This window comes from Cydia splendana, chromosome Z (assembly GCF_910591565.1).
Source record: "Cydia splendana chromosome Z, ilCydSple1.2, whole genome shotgun sequence".
Lineage (NCBI taxonomy): Eukaryota > Metazoa > Arthropoda > Insecta > Lepidoptera > Tortricidae > Cydia > Cydia splendana.
Genome location: NC_085987.1, coordinates 6,778,081 through 6,802,824, shown reverse-complemented (window position 1 = coordinate 6,802,824; position 24,744 = coordinate 6,778,081). Strand labels below are relative to the sequence as shown.

Genomic DNA, 24,744 nt, shown 5'->3' with positions numbered 1-24,744 from the left:
ACGAAGTGGTTTAGTTACATGATAGACTGGTACCCGTGGCCACCTTCCAGCTCCATCATCAGACCCTGTGTATCTTCAGTGTCAAAGATCTTGTTGAGACGAATCAAACGAGCCTAATCATGTTACTACATGGTTGATTGGTATCCGTGACCACCTTAATCATCATCATTATCATCAGATCCTCAATACTAGTTCGTTTTTAAACCCTCGTTGATACAAACTTTACAACCTATAGGTACCAAATGCTATGACGAAACATGTAAATAAGCGAGTACCTATAATTTATTTCGAGTAATACTTATACCTTCATAAGTACGAGTATGGGGCTATTCATAAATTACGTCGTTTCAAATGGAAGGAGGAGGGGGGGGTCTGGACATCGGATGATGGTAGTATGACGTAGGAGGAAACAGAGTCATCCGAAGCATGATTTTTGGATGATTTGAGGGGCGGGGGGGGGGGGGGGGGCGGCGGGGGGGGGGGGGTCAAAAATCATCAAAAATAGATGAAAAATTAATTTATGAACACTGCACACACTTACATTTGCACTGCATTTAGTATTTTCGTACTTACCAAATAACAGTTTTAGGACTTTAAAAGTTAAGCACAGTTAGTGTTGTAATGGTTGATTTCAATATGCTTCGCGAAGGATCAAGAATGTTTAATCCATCATTGTAGTGCGAGTGTGGTAGAAGGGATCGGCATACTGAGCTCGCACGGCCTGCCGCAGCGCGTAAAATACCTAAACTCGCTCAACGCCGAAATGTAATAGCGCTCTTAAGTAATACGTGTTTATACAAGTTGGCAAAATGTTGATTTGTTAATGTGAAATCCGTGTACATCTACACTAAATCCGATAAGTTAGTAGAGTCTGTGCGGAAAGAGAAGAGTCGTAGAATGTATTGGATCCCATACATTTCACACCTCCACTCTTTCCGCACATAATCTATGAAGTAGCGAAGCGCCTCGTCGAACATAAAACTTTTGAGAACTTCATTAAGAAAGTGCTCATTCGTGTCCTTTATCGTCCCGTATAAACAGATAGCTAATAGATTATTCTCCGTTTCGTTATTAAGTATTACCTACTCAGAATTATTAGGATTCTACCTCACACATGATTATCATAAAAGATACAACTTTGTGAACGGTTGTTTATTGTACTAAGAGCTCTTTCCCACTGAGGTCCAGTTTTTTCGCGGGAACGGTTTTCTGCAGAATCCCGTTTTAATAATATATATCTATCTAATCTATCTATCTATCACCTTTAAACGAGCAATCCTTGTTTATTTATTTATACATATATCTATTTCGGGTATCTCGGAAACGGCTCTAACTATTTCGATGTAATTTGCTATATGGGGGTTTTCGGGGGCGATAAATTGATCTAGCTAGCTCTTATCTCTGGGAAAACGCGCATTTTTGAGTTGTTATATTTTTTCCGAGCAAAGCTCGGTCTCCCAGATATTACGACTAGGTACTAACAAATATAGTATAGTATACGTGCTAACAAATATAGTAACGTTCACACGAGCATTCTGTTTGAGGGATACTGCACGCGTACTACTAAAAACAGCAACTCTCTTAACCGATCATTGGTAGACCTTTAGTCTTACCCCCATACAACCATTTCCAGTCGCCGTTACGACGCGGTGTTGACACATCTTGTGTCGACACCGTCTGTTTCGGTCACAATTCCAGTCGCAGAGTCGTCGCCGTGTCGACACAGTTACCAGAAATGGGGAAGGGTCGACATATGACACAAAGTGACATAAAGTGTGGTCGCCGTGTGCACACATTGTTTCGGGTTTGCGACTACTTTATGCCAAAATCATTCGTTCATTCGTTCATTTTGTTCCTGTCAAATGGAAACTGTCAGATGGAAAAATACTTAAATAAAAATAAGTGACATTAATACGCCATCTCTAAAACGGATTACAAGACGTAATTATATATTGTTTGCATTTATATTACAATAGGACCTTAATTATTATGGGGAATTAAACTGCTCGAGTGATTTGATAAACTAAGTGTAATATAATCAACGCGCCACCACATTGTTTTAGTTTAGCCGGAAATGAAATTGTTTACTTCTCAGTGCCTGTGTTCATAACTATATTATTTGAAGCATTTTTAGTACTTCGATGCGTATACTATACTTAAATAACAGAAATAACGCTTTACATACTACGAAACTTGTTAATTATGATGTATAAATATGGTTTAAGGCTGAGAAATATTGCAGTCACAAAGTAGTTGCAATGTTTCGACTTTGTGTCGACTCTGTGTTGACACATGACACGCGCTGTCAAAAGTAATAACAAAGTTACTGGTATGTTACTGGATTTGCAAAATGGCTCCTTGTGTTGATTTGTTTTCAGATATTCTCAAAGTGTAAAAATGCCGTGGTCAGAGATGGGCATTAATCGATTAACTGTTTATTCGACTAATTAATGGAATAAAAAAAGTTAATTCTCAAATTTTAATCGCGATTAGTTTAGTCAACCTAACATAGATTGAAATTGAATTAATCTGAATATTAATCGAATAAATTATCGATTAAATCTCGATTGAAAGTTGACAGGGGGCCATTTTTGTACGTAAAAATAATAGAAATGTCTTGCATGCAGATGGTAGCAAAACACTTTGTCATAAAAGTCGAGATGGGTGTCGATATATAGGTTTTAGGGAGTGCCGATTTCGAAAATAATGACCATTTTGGAATCCGAAATGGCGGCCATGCACTGTGTCATAAAAGTCGTCATGGATGTCGTTTTATACGTTTTAGGGGGCCCCAATTTTGAAAATGATGACCATTTTGGAATCCAAAATGGCGGCCATGCACTATGCCATAAAAGTCGTCATGGGTGTCGTTTTATAGGTTTTAGGGGGCGCAGATTTCGAAAATGATGACCATTTTGGATTCCAAGATGGCGGCCATGCACTATGTCATAAAAGTCGTCATGGATGTCGTTTTATAGGTTTTAGGGGGCCCCGATTTAGAAAATGATGACCATTTTGAAATCCAAAATGGCGGCCATGCACTATGTCATAAAAGTCGTCATGGGTGTCGTTTTATTGGTTTTGGGGGGCGCAGATTTAGAAAATGATAACCATTTTGGATTCCAAAATGGCGGCCATGCACTATGTCATAAAAGTCGTCATGGGTGTCGTTTTATAGGTTTTAGGGGGCGCAGATTTCGAAAATGATGACCACTTTGGATTCCAAGATGGCGGCCATGCACTATGTCATAAAAGTCGTCATGTATGTCGTTTTATAGGTTTTAGGGGGCCCCGCTTTCGAAAATGATGACCATTTTGGAATCCAAAATGGCGGCCATGCACTATGTCATAAAAGTCGTCATGGGTGTCGTTTTATAGGTTTTGGGGGGCGCAGATTTCGAAAATGATAACATTTTCAATTTAAAAATGGCGGCAATGCACTAATGTCATAAAAGTCGTCATGGATATCGTTTTATAGGTTTTAGGGGGCGCAGATTTCGAAAATGATAACTATTTTGGATTCCAAGATGGCGGCCATGCACTATGTCATAAAAGTCGTCGTGGATGTCGTTTTATAGGTTTTAGGGGGCGCAGATTTCGAAAAAGATAACATTTTCAATTTCATAATGGCGGCAATGCACTTTGTCATAAAAGTCGTCATGGATATCGTTTTATAGGTTTTAGGGGGCGCAGATTTCGAAAATGGTAACTATTTTGGATTCCACTTTTATGACAAAATACGTAGCCGCCATCTTGGATTATAAAATGATCATCGTTTTCGAATTCTGCACTCCCTAAAACCTATAAATCGACATCCGTGACGACGCAAGTTATCTTTATTTTCAGATCTAACAAATTGCTACAGAATACAAAGGACAAAAAAGAAGCGAGGAGGTAATGAAACAAGCAAAAATACAGATGATTCCTCGACGCAATTGGGTGATTCTTAAATTGTGTCCAGATTTTTTTTGTCATAAAAGTTTTTATTTTTCACATATTACTCTCACAAGTTCCGTGACATTTCGACCTTGTAATTTTTTAAGTAAATGTTTTTGTTTATCTATGAGGATCTCACTAGAATAGTATAATCAAGGTATGTTTATATTTGATGAATGAAATAGTAACGCAAAAAATAAATATATTTGTGTCTTATATTCCTGCCGAAGACTTTTATTTTACCTTTTCCTTCTACACAAGTTTGGCCAAGTAATAAGAATTTAGGGCTCTCAATTTTATTTTGACTTCTACAACAGTAAAGCTACGAGGCCATGTTTGGTATCGTTTTCGTATAAATTCGCAGTACCAAATTTAGTTAAGGTATCACATTGACACCATTCCGAAGTAAAAACATATAAACTTATTAAAATACTTTCTTTTAAACTCCTCTTCACGCTTAAACTGCTGAACAGTTTTAATTTAAATTTGGTACACATATATTTTGAGTCCCGAGACAGGATATAATAAGTTATCTCAAAAATCATCCTTTAAAGGTGTGAAATGAGGTGTAGGGGGGAATTCAGAATTGACTTCTTGAAGTTAATACTGTTTAAGTTTAGGTTTGAAGTCATGTTTTTTCATCATTTTTAAATAAATCAAAGATGTAGACCATCCCAAATTTCATATAAATCGGTTCAGCGGTTATTGATTTCCCGTACAAATTTCCACGCCACTTTTCACACCTTCAAAAGATGATTTTGGTTATAAGATCTATCCTATGTCCTGTTCCGGGACGCAAACTATTTCTATACCAAATTTCAACGAAATCGGTTCAGCGGTTAAGCGTCAAGAAGAGTTTCAAAAAAACCGGCCAAGTGCGAGTGGGACTCGCGTATTAAGGGTTCCGTACATTAAGTCCGACTCGCGCTTAACTGCACATTTCTAATAGGTTTTCCTGTCATCTATAGGTAAAGAACTATTTTGTGTATTCAGACGGACATACATACAGACGCACGAGTGATCCTATAAGGGTTCCGTTTTTTCCTTTTGAGGTACCCGGAACCCTAAAAAGATTTATTTTTATTTTGTGGAATGGTGTCAATGTGATATCTTAAATGGATTCAGCACCCCAGATTTATACGAAAACGATACCAAACACGGCCTAGCACCTTCACTGATATAGATATATCAAGATAAAATTGAGAGCCCTAAATAAACTTTTAAGAGCGGATATCTCAAAAACTATTCAACATATCGAAAATATTGATTGAATAAACTTGTAACAAATTAAATTAACTTTCATTTTGTATAAGTGGCCATGTCGCTGAGATGCATAGTTTCCGAGATATAATCGAAAAACGGGAAAATGGGACCTTCAAAGCCCCCTCTCTCCCCCCCGCTCAAGGGCTACGGCCGGGGACTTTTGATATGTTCACCTCCTAACTTGTCAAACCGAGTTACGGAGTCAAAAATTGTGTTCCGAGCATTTCCCTCTACAACTTTTGGAGCATTCGTTGCCTGACCTAAGTAGCTTATTGAATTTCTTTAAAAACTTTTCTGTAAAAGGTTGACGGGTGTTGGGTGTTTATATGGTTTCGGTCGATTATTATCATTTGCATTGCCCATGATGACTTACTAGAATTACGAGCACACGAGACACTAATAGTAGTTTGACAAACCTTGGTTTTCAAGAGGTATTTTATATTGACATTTGCTGTCACAAATTTGCTGTCAGATTTAGTCGCAAACCGCACGCAAAGTGCACACAAATGTGTCGACACCTTGTTACGGAAAAGTGTAGACACGGCGACGACACTTTGTTTCGAAACAATTCTAGACACATTGTGTGGACTCTGTTACGACACATCTGACATTTAGTTACCACTTTGTGATTCTGCGACTAGAATGGTTATATGGGCCACGACTGCCTTAGTAGTTTCAAACTGACATAATTGCTAAAGTCTGCGTAACTTACTTTCTAAGTTTCTAAGATATATTTCGCTCGCATTAATATGCGAGTACGAGCGAGATGCATTGAAAGTAAGTTACGCACACGCTAGCGAATAAGTCAATGTCAAACTTGCATAGCTATAAGTACGGCTACACTTATAGTTAATCAACAAGGTTTATGAGTTGTTTGTTAACCGTGTGGACAATATGTTCATTTGTGCTAGTTGTCTAAGCAATCATGTGTTCGTGTTTATATTATGTCGCATATGCGGGCACGCTATAAAACCATTGAATGACCCCAAGTCCATCAAGGTATAATAAACCTTAGACATTTTAGGTTTGGGACAAAATGGCAAAAACGGAATGCATTCGAGGTCGATTCTTGGAAAAACATAGGTTGTGCAAGCATTGCAGTTGCAGTAGTTGGGAATATATAACTAGAACTGCGGCGGTGTCGGTTATTTTAAGACTTTACGTCATCGCCGTCATCGGTTGAGTTAGCACCTTTGGTGAAGGTTTCATTAATTATGCCTTAGCACCAGGCTACCAATTAGCGATTCTGCTTATAAGAGTATTTAACCCTTTATAAGGCAGAGACGATTTGGAAACCACTTAGTTAATAAACATTTACGGAGAAGAACATCCTCTTTATTATTTAACTATAATGGTATTATATAGCGAATATATCAGGCTTTCTTTCCTCGTTCATACTTTTTCGGTCAGTATTTAATTTTTGTGTAATTAATTAATCTATAGTATGTGGTCAATTTATGCACTATGCCTGTCAAGGGAAGCAAGCTATCGTCATTGTTTCCATTATACTATTAAAAATATACACGTCGCTGTATCTAATAATTTGAATTATAGCTCTTGCAATTCACGATGGCGAGTAGCGAGACTCTTATTGGTATGATGACAAGGTCTAATTTTGATAAATCCACTCTCCATCGTGAATTGCAAGAGCTTATAATTTTTTCAGTGATATTCGTATATTAATCCTACCCACTACAAGATACACAATAATGTTCGATTTACCGTATGTAGTCAATTAAACGCCAGTCTGTACAGAGCACCTTATGTTTGTTATGTCAATGTCAATGAATAGGGGTATTGGAAACAGATCATCTGAAAACTCAAGTGCACTAACAGGCTGAGTGCATATATTGACCACATGTTTTTCTTAATGATTTCGTTTTTTTTTTGGCGTAGATGTGTTCCCCAGTGCATTAGAAACATGGTAGTGTATTTAACTTTCACGTAGCATATCTGTATAAATGGGGCCTTATCTTTATAAGAGCACAAAATCGATACAAAGGCTGAAAAGTCCGTAGTAATATATTATCAGATTCAAAAGCTTCTCATCTTGATTTATCAGTTAGCTATTAAAGAAAAGAAAACAATAACGATAACAGAAGGGAAGATTTGTTAGACAATTTTCACAAAAGCATATTTTCCGAGTAGCGAATTTTCACATCGCATTTAATCACGATCGCACATTAATCGTCTTTTTTAATGCAGCGATTTTTCATGTAGCGTTTTTCAATGCTCGGTTATTTTACCAGTTAATCATTATATCACAAGCAAATATTTCCAGTACCTTTTTTTTTCGAAACTTTAATTGCCATACTGAATTTTTTAGTATTCGCGTTAATTTTTATTTGTATAATTGGCGGTTCTACATAGGATATCGCATAATTCGCGTATGTATGTGTGATCCAGCAAAGTTATCTGCTACACTCCATTGCATAATTATTTTACGTCGCGCGTGTGTTAAAACACTCACTACGCTCAGGATTCTATTTTCAAAACATTCTTTTCGCAGGTGGTTTGGATTCCTTTCGCTTACTCGTGTCTCAGTCTTGTACCTACTCGCCGGTAAAATACAAGTTTGCACCATTGTATATAAGTTTACAACTGCAAGTTTAAGTGAGAGACCAATATCGCCCTTTCATTTATTACCACACACGATAGGTTTCTAAACTATTTTTTTTAAATTCCATACAAAAAAAAGATGACGTCATAACTCCTCTCGTATTTTTATTATTTGTTGGTGCTTCGGGTCAAATTGTTTCTAATGTTCTAAAGATCAATCGTACCGATTTTCATACCTTTAACATCATTTGCAGCATTTTACTGAATTTCTCGGTCTACCGCCAGCGCTATTAATAACCTGAAATATTTTAACCACGCATTTCTGAGGCCAAAGTGCTAATGCTTAGAACCGCCAATTATACAAATAAAAATTAACGCGAATACTAAAAAAATCAGTATGGCATTAAAGTTTCGAAAAAAAAAGGTACCTATTGGAAATATTTGCTTGTGATATAAAGATCAACTGGTAAAATATACGAGCATTGAAAAACGCTACATGAAAAATCACTGCATTTAAAAAGACGATTAATGAAATTTGCGATCGTGATAAAATGCGATGTGAAAATTCGCTACTCGGGAAATATGCTTTTGTGAAAATTGTCTAACAAATCTGTTGGAAGACTGCTCGAATCAATAAGTTATTTTTTTCCGACCTAGGCTACCGGGTCAGATTCTATACCCGTACCACGAGTCACTGACAATGTCAATACTGACATACACTAACGTCTATACTCGGTATCTTTAGGTATTTAAATAAAAGTAAACAAATAATTTGTATATTTTCGGGTAGTTTTACATTTATTGGTTAACCAACCAAATACAAAACCGCCTAGATCTGTCACTGAACGACCTGACTTTAACCTACATTATTTGATCATGTAACGTTTTCATCTACCCTCAACTGGCTTTAGGAGCCATTTCAGTGTAGATTTTGTTTACTTTTATTTAAATACTTAAAGATACAGACTACACGTATTTTACTTCTTATACATGTCGCTCGCAATAATATGCCAGTACGAGTGAGATGGTTGAATCCTCCGAATCGTACAGTCACTTTTTCTGGTTTGCTTTTATGATCGTTTAATCTTTTATAAAGGTTTCGACGCGCCGTTTATATGCATAAAATCCAAATTTACTTAATTAATATAGCAAAAACCTGTAGTACCGCAAAATGGGGTGAGTTGGGACAAATCCGAAGTTTAAACCTCAGTAAAAGTTTATTTTTATATGTGGCACGTTGATTTATATACTTAAAAAGTGTTCCTGTAGTATGAATATTAGTTTTTCAATGATAATCTGTCGTTTCATTTCATAGATTCAACGATAAACACAAAATAGTAGGTAGTTCCAGCTCACCCCGTAGTCGGGGTTAGGGGGGACAGGAACTGATCAAGATGGGACGGTGACTAGAATTGACACAATATTACAAGAGCTAGATTTCTCAAGAGAATAAAGTAACAATGTGACAACTCTGGTCTAAAAATACCATCTCATCCCCCTACCATCCCTACTCACCCCATTCATAACCCAACTGCCCTCGCAATCCCTACCCACCCCATTTTACGGTACTCATGGTCAGTTATTTAGAGGGGTTCCGGGTGTATGACTCTACTATCTTATTGGTTATCGTTTAAAAACTATAAAATTGCCGATTTCAAGAATTGGTTCACTTTTAAAAAGATAAGTGAAGCATATTGCGTTTCTCACTCAAGTCAACTTTATAGCCGTTGCCGCATCGTTCAGCGATGGTGCTTTTACTATAACGAGTGCTGTAAAAGGGTGACGATGTCAACTCGACTTAAGAGGAAATAGAACTGACAATTTCAGTGCACTTAAATGTACACGTTTGGCTGGCCTAGATACTTAGTGCTCGTGAGTTTTTAAAAGTCGAATGTTACTTTACTTAAAACAATATTGGTGGGAGGAACTTCTAACTTCAACTGTATATATTTTTATTGGAGCAACTGATGCATTGGCCGTGGTTGCGGATAACTGATGTCCCAGCAAAATGTCAAAACAGAGATTTGTGTAACTATCCGACGAAACAAACGGGCAAGTGAACACGGAATCGTTGGACGAGGTCAGAGGGCGATCGTCGATCGGTCGTTGTGGAGATAGTTAGGGCTACGCGAGCCACACGAGGGCACACGAACGTCTTCAGCAGCGGAGTTGAAACAGTCGCCGTGGTCGAAATCGGCCGGGAGAGTATATATAGGGAGATATTTGTGCAGTGCAACTGAAATCATTTCTACTTATAGCTAATATCATCTTACGTAACTTGAGTCACTTGAGCGTAATACGTAAGCGGCTAACGCGGGAATACTGAGCTTAATTTAAGAAGAGATAACCGATGACAAGAATGTAGGTACCTATAAGTAAATAGGTCGATGCCTTAAAATATAATAGGATCAGTTTTAATGTGCATTAAACCTTAAGTTTATAGACCTATCTAGCCTAAGGTGGGGTACCTTCTTATTTTATCTGGTTCTCTAACTGATTGGCTTAAGTGGCTTAAAGTAATGAGAATTTTTTATTTCGTTTACCAAAGAATACATAATTACAAACTGACTATAGTCTCTTTAGGTATTTAAATAAAAGTAAACAAAATCTACCCTCAAATGGCTCCTTACTAAGCCAATTGAGGGTAGATAAAAATATTACACGATCAAATAATGTAGGTTAAAGTCAGGTCGTTCAGTGACAAATCCAGGCGGTTTTGTATTTGGTTGGTTAACCAATAAATATTATTAACTACCCGAAAATGTACAAATTATTTGTTTACTTTTATTTAAATCCCTAAACATACAGAGTATAGAACATATCCAACATTAAAAGCAAATGCTATAACACAACTCCCCCTTTCTTGAATTTCACGTAACTTGCTTCTGACTGTTTGCACTTTGGACAACTTTAAAGTCTTATCTCTTTAATTAATTAATTGAATGGTAATAGTTAATTTTATCCCAACAAAAACATAAATGTGAAATGAGAGCCAAGTTCAATATTAAGAATATGTGTCGTTGTTGACTCGTCGACAAAAGAATTGAAATCTATATGGATGCCAAGTTCTGTGTTGTGTAGAAAATCCTGAAATTATAAAGGATTTGACTTGGCTAGTTTTTAGCAACAAACCAAATTTTAGAAAAGTAGCCTATACGTAAAAACTAGCCAAGACAAATCCTTTATAATTTCAGGATTTTTTACACAACACAGAACGTGGCACCCATATACATCTCAATTCTTTTGTCGACGAGTCAACAACGACACATATTCTTAATATTGAACTTGGCTCTCATTTCACATTTATGTTCCATTTATGTTGGTTTTTAGCAACAAACCAAATTTTATAAAAGTAGCCTATACGTAAAAACTAGCCAAGACAAATCCTTTATAATTTCAGGATTTTTTACACAACACAGAACGTGGCACCCATATACATCTCAATTCTTTTGTCGACGAGTCAACAACGATACATATTCTTAATATTGAACTTGGCTCTCATTTCACATTTATGTTTTTGTTGGGATATCTTTACTTTTTATACAGAAATTACTATAATAGGTATTCATCATGAAAGCAGTTTGCCTTAGCTGAAAAGGAGACCCTCGCTAACGGGCGGTCAATTGTCAAAAAGTTTCAGTATTCAGATTTTTCCCTCTATATACACCTAATAGTCTACCTTGATGCCAAATATCAAATTTCTAAGTAATCTAGAAGTGGGTTAGGGTTTTGGTCTATAAGTATTAATTAATTGTTTCCATCGAATTATCAATAATTTCCAGTTTTCAGATTTTTCCCACTATATACACCTAATATTCTACCTTGATGCCAAATAACAAGTTTCTAAGTGATCTAGAAGTGGGTTAGGTTTTTGGTCTATGAGTATTAATTATTTTTTTTCTATCGAAATATCAATAATTTCCAGTTTTCAGATTTTTCCCTCTATATACACCAAATAGTCTACTTTGATGCCAAATATGAAGTTTCTAAGTGATCTAAAAGTGGGTTAGGTCTTTGGTCTAGAAGTTTTTTTTTTCCATCGAAATATCAATAATTTCCAGTTTTCAGATTTTTCCCTCTATATACACCTAATAGTCTACCTTGATGCCAAATATCTAGTTTTTAAGTGATCTAGAAGTGGGTTAGGTTTTTGGTCTATAAGTATTAATTAATTTTTTTCTATCGAAATATCAATAATATCCAGTTTTCAGATGTTTCCCTCTATATACACCTAATAGTCTACCTTGATGCCAAATATCAAGTTTCTAAGTGATCTAGAAGTGGGTTAGTTTTTTGGTCTATAAGTATTAATATTTTTTTTTCCATCGAAATATCAATAATTTCCAGTTTTTAGATTTTTTCCTCTATATACACCTAATAGTCTACCTTGATGCCAAATTTCAAGTTTCTAGGTCATCTGGAAGTGGGTTAGGTTTTTGATCTATATGTCAGTCAGTCACAAAAATGCCGGTTTTTAAACGTTAATTTATCAATAACTGTTTGAGCTACGTTTATGAAATTTTGTATTTTGGTCAAGCTAAGGGGCTTCCATACATATGCCAAATTTCATTTGTGTAGGTCAAGTTGTGAAGGGGTCAAAAGTAGCTCGAAATGGTTCGTGTAATATTACACACGGTTGCTGCGTCGCCAGTTCCTTTTTCTTTGAACTTGGCTGGACACGCTACCGCGTGTCTAGATTTTATTCTCGTGTGAACTGGTCACCCATCGCTATATACATAATACATAAAAACGAATTCAAAATTGCTCAAATACCTACCATCGAGTTGTAGAGCCAATAACATTATAGTAATCGGACATTCATCGGGGGGTTGGAATTTTTTAGTACCTTTGAGCGCCTAAAATAGTAAAAAAAAAACACCATCACATACTTACATTATTACCAATACATGCAACTCTCCGAACATCACTCAATTTCAGATATGCAGATCTGTGCACAATTTCCAGTGGATTAATATTGTGAAGGATGGTTTTTAATGCACGAGAAGCTAATATCCCAAAATAATTAAAATTAATGGTAAAACACGATTGTGAAAATTTACCAAACGTTGTCTATACTAAGGCATAATGCTACGTCAGAAGTCAGTCAGTCAGAAGACAGCTACGAAATATCTACAAAAGTGGGAGACTTTATATTACTTAGGTATATACAGGGTGTTTGGTACATCGTTTGCCAAATTAAAACGGCAGATAGGTTGAGTCATTTGCTATCTTCCCAGGCCTACAAAATTTTAATTTTGCACACGTTTTTTTTTCATCTATGCCAGTTTTTCGTACATTTCAAATTTTTACTTGCGCAGTAGTAAAAAAAACCATGGCCAATTTTTGAAGTGAAAACTTCTTTAGCGGCGCTGTGCACTTTTTGAGGTGGGGAAAAAATGATAAACTCGAGACAGCGTAAGGCGTAAGGCGTAACGCGTAAGGCGTCTCTCCTCTCTTTCTATCGCGCGGCGAAAATGTATGCCTGAGCCTGCTGTTTCGTTTTTATTCACCAAAGAACTTTAACTCATAACGTGTGATACGTTATGAGTTAAAGTTCTTTCATCAGGTCAATTATTTAAAACTGGACTTTTATATTAAGCAATAAAGTCAATGTTCTAATCTTGTAGGGGCTGAAATACGAGGATCTCACAGTTACATTCGAACTTTATATCTCTCAAATATAATTCAATAAAGCTACATCTTGATGAAATCGCTAATAAAAGTGAACTCTAGTACTGATGAATAAAACTCAAAATATCATGACCAAAATATATTTAGATGCGAGGTCTGCAAGGTAACTTTACAATTTCTACTCGAATTTTAAACAATTAATGCTACAAATTTGAATTTCGAATTTTAAACAAACTCACTGACCAGCAATTTCGGAACTAAAGATTTTCAATAGAAAGGAGGATGGGTCAATTATATATAGTGCTGCAGACATTTTGGACTAGTCATTGAGTTTTCACTACTGTCGGCACTCCCGGAGTGCAACCCGTTGTTTTTTTTTCTAGGCATGAGTAGATAGCAAATAACTCAACCTATTTATCTGCCGTTTTAATTTGGCAAACGATGTACCAAACATCCTGTATATTATTGTGTATTCGAATATATAATGCCCTAATAGTTAGTCATTATAAAATTCAAAAACGAATAGCTATTGTCTTTATTTTTATTGTGTTTTCGAAAATAAAACTTCGCATACGTTGTGACGACCCGTTACTTGTAGATATTGTAAATCGTCAATATAATATGATGAATGATGATATTTTTAGAACGATATCTACGACCTACTTTGCTACGTTAATTTCCAAGTTGGCCTGATGATCCTGATGACTAATTTAATTAGTAAGTAAAATTATTTTACAGGAAAACCTATCCTAGCTATGTAAAGAGCGCTGAGAAAAACACTTTGCGAATCACTTCCTTAATCTAGGCTCGAAGTCAATTACTAACATTGTAAATTAAACCGTATTTCTTTCCAGTATAGTTTATTTTAGCTGATGTACCTACAACGGCTCTGGAAAGTTACACCCTGAGATATTTGTAAACAAAAAGGGCAAAAATGTACTTTCGCGAGTTTGCACAAGGTTCAAAGTCAGATTATAACGTGTCAGCAAGAGACTAGTAAATATTTGCTGACACTTTAGTGATTTTTATAGAAGGCGTGCTCGAGGTTTTCTATACTGGTAATAGTGGTGAAATTCACTACAAAGAATTAATTTATTATTCTGGGATAGACCAGTAAATTATTCAACTATTTAACCAGAGTTAAATAGTTGAATAATGTATGTAGACTGTGACAATACCACAATTTATATGGCTTCACTACTTACAATGGCCAGGACTGTATTAAGAGTATTTCTGTAGTTCGTGTAGAAGTCGTCTCACTGAGTAAAACTATGCGTGACCGCTGAAAGCCATTCAATATGTCCCTACTTACAGGTAGCCAAAATACGCTGACAATTTTTATTGGAAAGTTTACTTACACGTATCCAGCAAAATGTCGTTAAAAATTAAAACTACAATCAATAACTAATCTAAAATATTCTCCTTTATGGTTTATGGTATTTTAATGTTGTTTTGCTACTTTGCTATAAGAAAGAAAATTCTAAATTATCTATCCTCATTTGTTATAAATACCTATCAGTTTGTTTTTGTACGAAGTTATTTAGTGTCCCTTTGTATTATAATTCACGTGATAGAATCGTATTTATACGTATGTATATCTAATTAAAGTTGCGATTATCCGTTCCTTAAGCGGCTGTAAAGGCGCTCCTATTTGGCTTCGAACTGCAAATATATATGCTAACTAGCCGTGACCCCCCCCCCCCCTCCGGCGGAATCAAGGCGCTTACATCGCGGGCCTGTTTATAGTAGTGAATAGAATCAGGCGTTACTTTGCGGAAATCGATATTAATTAAAACGAAAAAATTACTTTGCTAATCCGCGAAAAGATAACGTGCTAGTCAATCAGTGCCAGTAAATTGTAACCTCATAAAGACGATACGATGAATGTTATTGAGTGCAACACGGGCGCTGGGAAAATGGAAACACGGATAATAAAAACCCTCTAGAGTTAGACCAAGAAAAGTCTGCAGCGACTTTGATAGCCCACGCAGTGCAAGTGTTATTTATACGTCATAACATAATTTCATAGAAGATTGACGTTTAAAATGGCACTTGCACTGCATGGGCTATCAAAATTTTCCTCGGTCTGACTCTATTTACTTTATCCCATAGAGTAATACCTAAGTTTATGCTTTATCCCTTATTACACTACAATTTCCCACAATAGACTACACGACTATAAACTTTTAACTAGGCAATCAAACTTGCTTAATATAACCTATGACATAGAAAGCCTGCGTAGCATGTTGCTACAATTTGCAAACTCAAATCAGTGTTATAGTCTGTCAAGCCATTTCCGTCAGTAAAAAAAGCGGCAAATTAAAAAAAATGTGGGTGCAAAGGGCTACTGACAATGTTGTTTGACAGACTATCATCTTATTAAATTTAAAATACGCCTACTTATAATTAAATAATAGTCACTAAAACATGTGAGTAAAACTTGCAAAACGATTACAGTGTTAATATAATTTAAACTTAATGTACACACAGCCGCAAAAGTGGCATACACACTATATGATAGGAATTAATTCATAAAGTGGGTATGCACTTTTGCAGCTCACTGTAAATAAATATTTTAGAGTGCATAGCATAATATTCTGTCAGCGGATTGTAGCAAATAAATCATTCAGCCTTCAATTAACGCCTGGTGATGCGCGTTCGAGGTCGATCCAAGTAAACACCATGCGGGCACTCGTACAACACACCCGCTGTAAAACCATGCGTGTTACTCTCGTACCCATAGTAAGAGACAGGGACAGAGCTCCCATGGCTAATTAACTAGTTCTCAAACAGTTTCCCCTAATCGAATTGTATGTCGAAGTGTATTTCCATTGTAATTGCTGGTGTTTAGTTTTAAATAGTGTTGGGAATCGAATGTCCGGAATCCTCAATACTGTTTTTGACTATTGGGGTTATAATGGCGTAGGACTCGCTGGTAGGTGTAGGTACGCCTTTACTGTTTCTTAAATCACTCTATTTTTACACCTAATGATTAATTAAATTACCAGGAAAACAAGTCAAAGCGGCATTTCCTGTTCTTGTCGGGAATTATTTTAATTGATCCTTTGACATTGTTTTTAAAAAAAAATTGAGAAATAGGTTTATTAGAATTAATTCGTTTAATTAGTGAGAATATTGTATTCTTTTAACCATCCTTCGACGTAATACATCCGTCGTGTCGTCATGCAATTATGGGCCATGGCACACTGCTTCGCACTTCGGAACAACTTCCGATGCTGCGATTTTTAACTTTGTACTGTAGAATCTCGATTTGTATGCAAAAGTCGCACGGTATAACACATTGGCTCCGACTCACCGTGCGAAGGTGCAAATCGCACGACGATTCGTGCTTTCGGATGAAGATGCGGTGCGCGCCGCTGGGTATGCCACACCAATGACACCGAGCTCCATTAGTACCGTACGGATTTTTGTACGTAGACGCGATCCGTCGCGCATCGCAGCTTCGGACGCGACGGACCTCGCAAACCCCCTAAATTTGCTTTTGAACGACTTTAACCATGTTTCTACAAAAAGTTAGTTGTTCCTGGTAAAATCCAGGCATAACCCATAAAAAAATCCTTACATATCAGGAAGATACGCTCGACGCTGACGCCACGAAGTATGGCGGTCAGCGAGTGTGCGTGCGGTGGTCGAGGCATAGGCAAATGTAATGGAAAGGCTTACATCGCACTGCTAGCTCGTCGGTGCAGGAGTTGGAACAGGCTGCCCTCGGCGGAGGAGCAAAGGCTGCGGCTGCGCAGGCGGCGGCTCTCCTCCATCTCGCGCCGCTCGCCACGCTCGCGCCACCGCGCCATTATGGACTCGAGACAAAGCATCCCGACATCACACGAAACATTGCCTGAGTCTTTCTATCATTGTGCTAATTAAAAAAAAATCCGTATATTCACATTTTAGAATGCGTGAACTTGCGAAAAGTTCCGTTCGTATTGTACACTGGCACGGTTAAATGCGGCAAATCATTCACGTCCCAAAGTTATGTGTTTACTAAGTTAATCACATGTTTATACACTTCTCGCTCATAATCGGCTCAGTCAAGAAGAGTTTCCATACAACACAGACGCGAATGTCAATTGTTTGTTTATAGTTATGAAGTGTTTTTGAATTGTTTTTCGAGTGGTGGTTGAGGGAGCGTCGCGACTGGTCCGTTGGGCGGCGCGAACAGAACTGCCGTGAGTCGCGCCGCTGCTGCCTTATAGTACCAGCTGTCCTATACTAGTATTGCCTACTGCTGTAGCGGCGCATAGGGAGATTTCATTGTTAAATTAAACATTGGACACTTTTAAAGCGAATGTTTGGTGCATGTTATACATATGTATACCTTTTCTTCAGAGAGCAAGGTTAGATTTTAATTACTTAGACATTCTGCCGTATTCGAACTTCAAGATATTCACAAGAGACGACACGTACTAGATCCATTCTAGATACGTTATAGTTTAGATATCAACTAGTTCTCTTTTGCAGCGCAATTCGGGCAACCAATGTCACTTTTACGTTAGATAGAGTAAGATATCTACTAGATGTGAATTGGATCTCTAAGTCATATCCTGTGGAAATCGTTCAACAGTGTCTCCAGAATCGCGCAAATGTCAAAGTTAACAGGTTAGATCTTAAATATATCGTTATCGTATCTTGATGATGTCTAAAATATGTCTAATAGATGTCTATTTCAAAATCCGAATCGGGCCCATTGTCTAACATTCTCGTAAACATACTTGACCTACATATTAAATTAATACTTATTTGTTAACTTTGCCCTGCATATCGTAATGTTTGAAAAATAGACATATAAAATCCAGTGACCATTAAATGTTGGTCTACATAAAACGGATTTCAGAATTACTTGTGTATTAAAGAGATTTTTAACTTTGCGTATAATCAAAATAGAAGGCAGACTAGAGGAACCAAGTCGGTATAATTAGTATAAATAAAAATGACTTTTATGGCTGTCATGACTGCAATCAATTCAAAAATAATTAAACATTATTAACCTTAATACAACAGGTTCTGTTTGAAAGAAAACTAATGGTTATTATTTAAGATCATATGAAGAAAAAAATAGATATCGAGAGTACATTGACACAATTTTGGCCCCGGCCTTATTAAACTAGAACAAATAGCATTGTCTTAAGCCCGCTGCAGTTGACAACGCCCTGCAGGTGGGTCGGTGACCGGGTTATGGGGGAATCCTGCCAAAAACCGCCCCTGTGCGTACGCACGCCTCTCTCATATCTCGGAACAATAGAGCCTCAATACGACAGAGATCCGTGCAAGATATGACCTTCTGGCTCTTGGTCGATGGTCATTTGAAATATTGGACGACAACGTATAGACTCAGCATTTTGAAGCATTTACTAAAACTCGAGGTTAGTACACACGGTGGCCAAAAAATCCGTTTCCGAGAAAATACGATGGAAAACAATTATGGACTACATCTGTACATCCGTGTATACAGAGTGGCCAAAAAATAAGTGCATTCCCCTTGCCAGGGAGGTTTTGGGATTATGCTGAGCAACTTTTACTACGGGACCAACCCCGAAATTTACCCTCCCATAGAAAATGGACTAACCAAAATTTATGAAACAGCCAAATTTTTTTTTCGTGATTTAGGGGTCCCATAGTAAAAATTGCTCAGTATAATCCCAAATCTCCCTGGCAACGGGAATGCACTTATTTTTTGTCCACCCTGTATAGGTACATAGATACACGTATGTACAGATGTAGTCCATAATTGTTTTCCATCGTTTTTTCTCGGAAACGTTCGTATTTGTCATGCTATTTCAGTCAACTTCAGTACTTTTTGTACCGAGACTGACTGAAATAGCAAGACACGTTCGTAAGTTTCCGTGAAAATACGAGGGAAAATAATTATGCACTACATAAATACCGTTTTATATTAGGTACCTACTACAAAAATAGACATTAAATACTAACATAATATAATCTTCTTTTACGGCGGCGCAACAAACATGCAATCAAACTTGGACAACAAATTATTGTATAGTGAGTTGTTACTAAAATGTCAACATTTTTAACTAAAACCTAGCTTTGTAATTATAGGTAGGTATACTACCATAACCAATGGAGCGCTGGTGGCCTAGCGGTAAGAGCGTGCGACTTGCAATCCGGAGGTCGCGAGTTCAAACCCCGGCTCGTACCAATGAGTTTTTCGGAACTTATGTACGATATATCATTTGATATTTACCAGTCGCTTTTCGGTGAAGGAAAACATCGTGAGGAAACCGGACTAATCCCAATAAGGCCTAGTTTCCCCTCTGGGTTGGAAAGTCAGATGGCTAGCTTTCGTAAAAACTAGTGCCTACGTCAATTCTTGGGATTAGTTGTCAAGCGGACCCCAGGCTCCCATGAGCCGTGGCTAAATGCCGGGATAACGCGAGGAAGAAGAAGAATACTACCATAACCAATGTCAAAATTATACGTAAAAATGCAAAACGCAACTGAATGGAGCAGTTGTACTCAACTTTGTAGGTTTTGTTTAGGTTTAGGGCGCCTATGTTTGTTCACCGCTATGCATCTTGTACGGTCCATCTAGTTCTAGGATAAGGCATCTGTGCTAAAACTGAGCACAAAAGTGCAACAATGCCCTAGTGGATCTGGGTACCTTAAGACCTTTTTATTCTTGGTCGATTTGTAGTTTTACGGTCATTTGAAATGGACGTGTACTATTTTGCGTCTTATTCCTTGAAGCATATGTTTGAAGGTAGAAATAAATGCGTATGTAGTTCAATTTTTTTTTACTAGCCCATGTGTGTGTCCCACTGCTGGGCAAAGGCCTCCCCTCTCCCTTTCCAGTCTTCCCTGTGCTGAGCAAGATCCCGCCAATCCCGCTGGAATGCATCCAGGTCGTCCCGCCATCTCTTTCTCGGTCTGCCTCTGCCTCGACTACCCTGGGGATGCCAGCTAGTGGCTATTTTGGCCCATCTGTCATCATGCATCCGGCAAACATGTCCAGCCCAGTCCCACTTTAGCCTGGCGGTCTTCACCCCAACATCAACGACTCGGGTTTTGGAGCGAAGCTCCAAAATGTAATGTTTAAAATGTTGTATATATAATGTATTAACCTTACCTCGTCTAGGTGGTTTCTCTTTAACACATTCACTGCCAGCAACCCGCCAGGCGGGCGCTGAGTCCGTAGTCGCTTTTCGCTACATACGGGTTTTCACATGCTACACGTAGCACGCGCTGGCATTGAATGTGTTAATTCCACACTAGGTTTTTACCAGAAAAAATCAAATTTTGAACTAGTAGGCGGATCTGTTGTTTACCACTCACAGTACAAGGAGCCTTTCTGTCCTATAGTAAAAATTGCTCAGTATAGTCCCAAAACCTCCCTGGCAATGGAAATGCACTTATTTTTTAGCCACCCTGTATATTTTCACCAATTATAATATAAATTTTTATTGTTTTATATTTAAGTAGTCAATCAGTATTATCTTAATTATAATAGACCGTATTAATCACCAATAGAAAGAAAATTCTTGCATTTAAATGCTAGCGTCGTTGTCTCGTTGGAAATGAAACAAGTGAGCACTTAAAGTATTATTTCTTGTGCGATGGGATTCCGTGATCAAAACCGCGGGTGGCGAACACAATGCGTGTTCTACTCGTAGCCTAGGCTTTAATTACCGCCCAACGTCCCATTAAACGAACATTCAACGTTCTAACGCCAAAACTGTAGGTTTGAGGTCTGAGAAAGGAGGGTGTTTTATTACTTGGGTCAAGATATATTGAATCAAAACTACAAGAAAGTAGTCCTTGGCGCAATATCTACATATAATTACTTCAAAACATTTTTTTTGGACGAACACATTTTCGAGTTTCCATATTACGTACCTAATTCTAAAAGATCTTGAAAAAAAAAATCCTTGGTTCAAGGTCTTTTTTTATCTGTGTGCTTGGATATCTGGCGAAAGGGCAAGCGGGGCGTTATTTAGCTTCCACGGACCTCGAGTTTGAGCTGGAGAAGGAGGCAATTATACTTGTCATAGTTGTCATCTGCCGTGTTAGCATTAGGGTTGAAATGGGTTGGGAAGATTGGTGAACAGCTCGGACTAGGATCGGTCAATTAACTGACTGACAGCAGTGGCAGCAGTATTGAAATACACGGCTATATTAACAAGCTTTTATTGGGTCGACCTGTATGAAACTAACTATGTAATGGAATCTAAGGTAACTAATTTAACCATGTTCCAAGGATCGTAGCGTCATGAAAATTGGCAGCTGAATGAAGGTCTGATGACAATACAATAATATATGGTACTGCCGACTGATCTGATGATGGAGACAGGAGGTGGCCATACTTAGGAACTCTGTGATGAAACAACGCAACCTAATTGTGTTAGGGGTTTTTAGAATTGTCTCGATGAGTATTAGTTGTCTGTCGTAAGAAAAGTACAGTCAGCGATAAAAACTTGTACCAAAAAAGAAATTTTTCCAAAAACTTACTAAATGTTTATTTTTTGGTATGCTGTACACAAATTCACAACAGTTTCACAATACAATATTTAATAGCTTTTAAAAGAAAACATGTAATTTACATTACTTTTTTCTGTAATCCTGGTAAGGTCATTTATTTGTTTGATAAACACATATATTTGTTCCTGAATCATGGGTGTTTTCTAAGTATTTAAGTACATATTTATAAATATTTATTTATTACCCGACTACGGCAACGTAAAAGGAGGGTTATGATTTTGACCGGTATGTTTGTGGGTATGTATGTATGTATGTATGTATGTATGTATGCATGTATGTTCATCTGTTCCCTCATAACTTCTAAAGTACTCATTGAAATTTGATAAACGACATGTCATTCGAATCGTCTTAATTGTCCGCTGGTTATAGGCTATACGACGTCACAAAAAAGTCACGAACCCAAAAAAATTAAAATAAGTAATGATGACGTGTTGTATATCATTTGAAAGAGCTCAATTAGCACATTTCAAATATATACATATTGTTAGCTTTTGCACCCGGCTTTGCTTGGATGCACCCGATAAAACATTAATTTATCTGGTAGGTAATTCGAAACGAATTTACAATCGCTCTGGATTCTATCTATCAGCGTGTTACGCGACTACGGCGATACAAGAAGGATTTTTCAAAAGAAATTTGTTTGGCCGCTATATACATGGTGTTTTTTAATGACCTGCAATATTTTATAACGTGAATAGGTATAGAAGTCCAGATCAGCAAATTTTTTTACGAGATCGGGTTTGGTCCCGTGGTAAAAGTTGCTTAGTAATCTTAGTATATTCACCTCGTCAAAATTCGCAGTGGTCTGGCGAAGCATACTGAAACGTACCTATGTGACGCACCGGACTCGGTCCAAAAGGCGACACTAAAAGGGTCAGGCGTAGCCCGATGTACGTGGCGCGCTGTACGCGGTCCAAAGCCGGGCGCCTTCGGCACCCTCATACTAAAAGAGTCGGGCGTAGCCCAACGTACGAGGCCTGATGTACGCGTTCCAAAGCCGAGGCGCCCTCATACTAAACGAGTCGGGCGTAGCCCGATGTACGAGGCTCGCTGTACGCGTTCCAAAGCCGGGCGCCGAAGGCGCCCTCATACTAAAAGAGTCGGGCGAAGCCCGACGCATGAAGCACGATGTGCGATGATGATGGAAGCACGATACGCGTTCCAAAGCCGGGTGCTTTCGGCGCCCTCATACTAAAAGAGTTTGGCGTAGCCCGACGTACGAGGCACGATGTACGCGTTCCTAAGCCGGGCGCCTTCTGCGCCCTCATACTAAAAGAGTCGGGCGTAGACCGACGTACGAGGCTCGCTGTACGCGTGCCAAAGCCGGGCGCCGAAGGCGCCCTCATACTAAAAGAGTCGGCCGTAGCCCGAAGTACGAAGCACGATGTACGCGTTCTAAAGCCGGGCACCTTCGGCGCCCTCATACTAAAAGAGTCGGACGTAGCCCGACGTACGAAGCACGATGTACGCGTTCCAAAGCCGGGCGCCTTCGGCGCCCTCATACTAAAAGAGTCGGCCGTAGCCCGACGTACGAAGCACGATGTACGCGTTCCAAAGCCGGGCGCCTTCGGCGCCCTCATACTAAAAGAGTCTGGCGTAGCCCGACGTACGAGGCACGATGTACGCGTTCCAAAGCCGGGCGCCTTCGGCGCCCTCATACTAAAAGAGTCGGGCGTAGCCCGACGTACGAGGCTCGCTTTACGCGTTCCAAAGCCGGGCGCCTTCGGCGCCCTCATACTAAAAGAGTCGGCCGTAGCCCGACGTACGAAGCACGATGTACGCGTTCAAAAGCCGGGCGCCTTCGGCGCCCTCATACTAAAAGAGTCGGGCGTAGCCCGACGTACGAAGCACGATGTACGCGTTCCGAAGCCGGGCGCCTTCGGCGCCCTCATACTAAAAGAGTCGGGCGTAGCCCGACGTACGAGGCACGATGTACGCGTTCCAAAGCCGGGCGCCTTCGGCGCCCTCATACTAAAAGAGTCGGGCGTAGCCCGACGTACGAGGCACGATGTACGCCTTCCAAAGCAGGGCGCCATCGGCGCCCTCATACTAAAAGAGTCGGGCGTAGCCCGACGTACGAGGCTCGCTGTACGCTTTCCAAAGCCAGGCGCCGAAGACGCCTTCATGCCAAAGGTTATCGGGCGTAGCCCGATATATGCGGCGCTCTGCGTGCATTTCTGTACTGAGGACGCCCTCGCAAAAGTAATATAAAGTGACTTCAAATAACTATTATTGTAAGTAACGAAATCCTGACCCCAAAATTAATTAAATAAAAAATAAGTTCAAAAACTAAAACCCGACTACTGCAAATCGCGCTCTAAAAAGTATGAAACAAGATAGAATTCTTATCTGAAATTATCATATAGGAAAATTAAAGAGTTATAATTTTTTTATATATTTACAGAGATTCAGAGGATAGCCGTGGTCGTATGCCACTTTACCTTAAAGTTTATAATCGTGGCATACGTCCAAGGCGATCCTTTGAATATCTCTGTAAATATATAAAAAAATGATAACTCTTATAATTTTGCTATATGATAATTTCAGATAAGAATTCTATCTTGTTTCATACTTTTTAGAGCGCGCATTTGCAGTAGTCGGGTTTTAGTTTTTGAACTTATTTTTTATTACATATATCGTTGTCTAAATTTAAGCCACAACAGAAACCTTATTGAGCTTACTGTGGAACTTAGTCAATTAGTGTGATAATGCCCTATACTATTTATTCATTTATTTAATGCATAGCATAACTATTAGTAGAACGTATTCCTTGTAACAAACTATGTTACTATTGTCGCCTGATTGATAGGACAGAATAACAACACAAAATTGTTGTTTCAG

At 38.4% G+C, this 24,744-nt stretch overlaps 1 protein-coding gene across 3 annotated transcripts in view; it reads right to left on the bottom strand.

Moving 5' to 3' along the window:
- The window catches only part of LOC134804272 (GTPase-activating Rap/Ran-GAP domain-like protein 3), a 155,423-nt gene extending 137,757 nt beyond the window's left edge, over positions 1-17,666 (bottom strand). For all 3 annotated transcript variants that reach the window (XM_063777258.1, XM_063777259.1, XM_063777260.1), the window contains exon 1: positions 17,074-17,666. In XM_063777258.1, coding sequence (XP_063633328.1) covers positions 17,074-17,225 — 152 coding nt within the window. In that variant the 5' untranslated portion in view covers positions 17,226-17,666. The remainder of the gene's footprint in view (positions 1-17,073) is intronic.
- Positions 17,667-24,744: the final 7,078 nt, after the last annotated feature.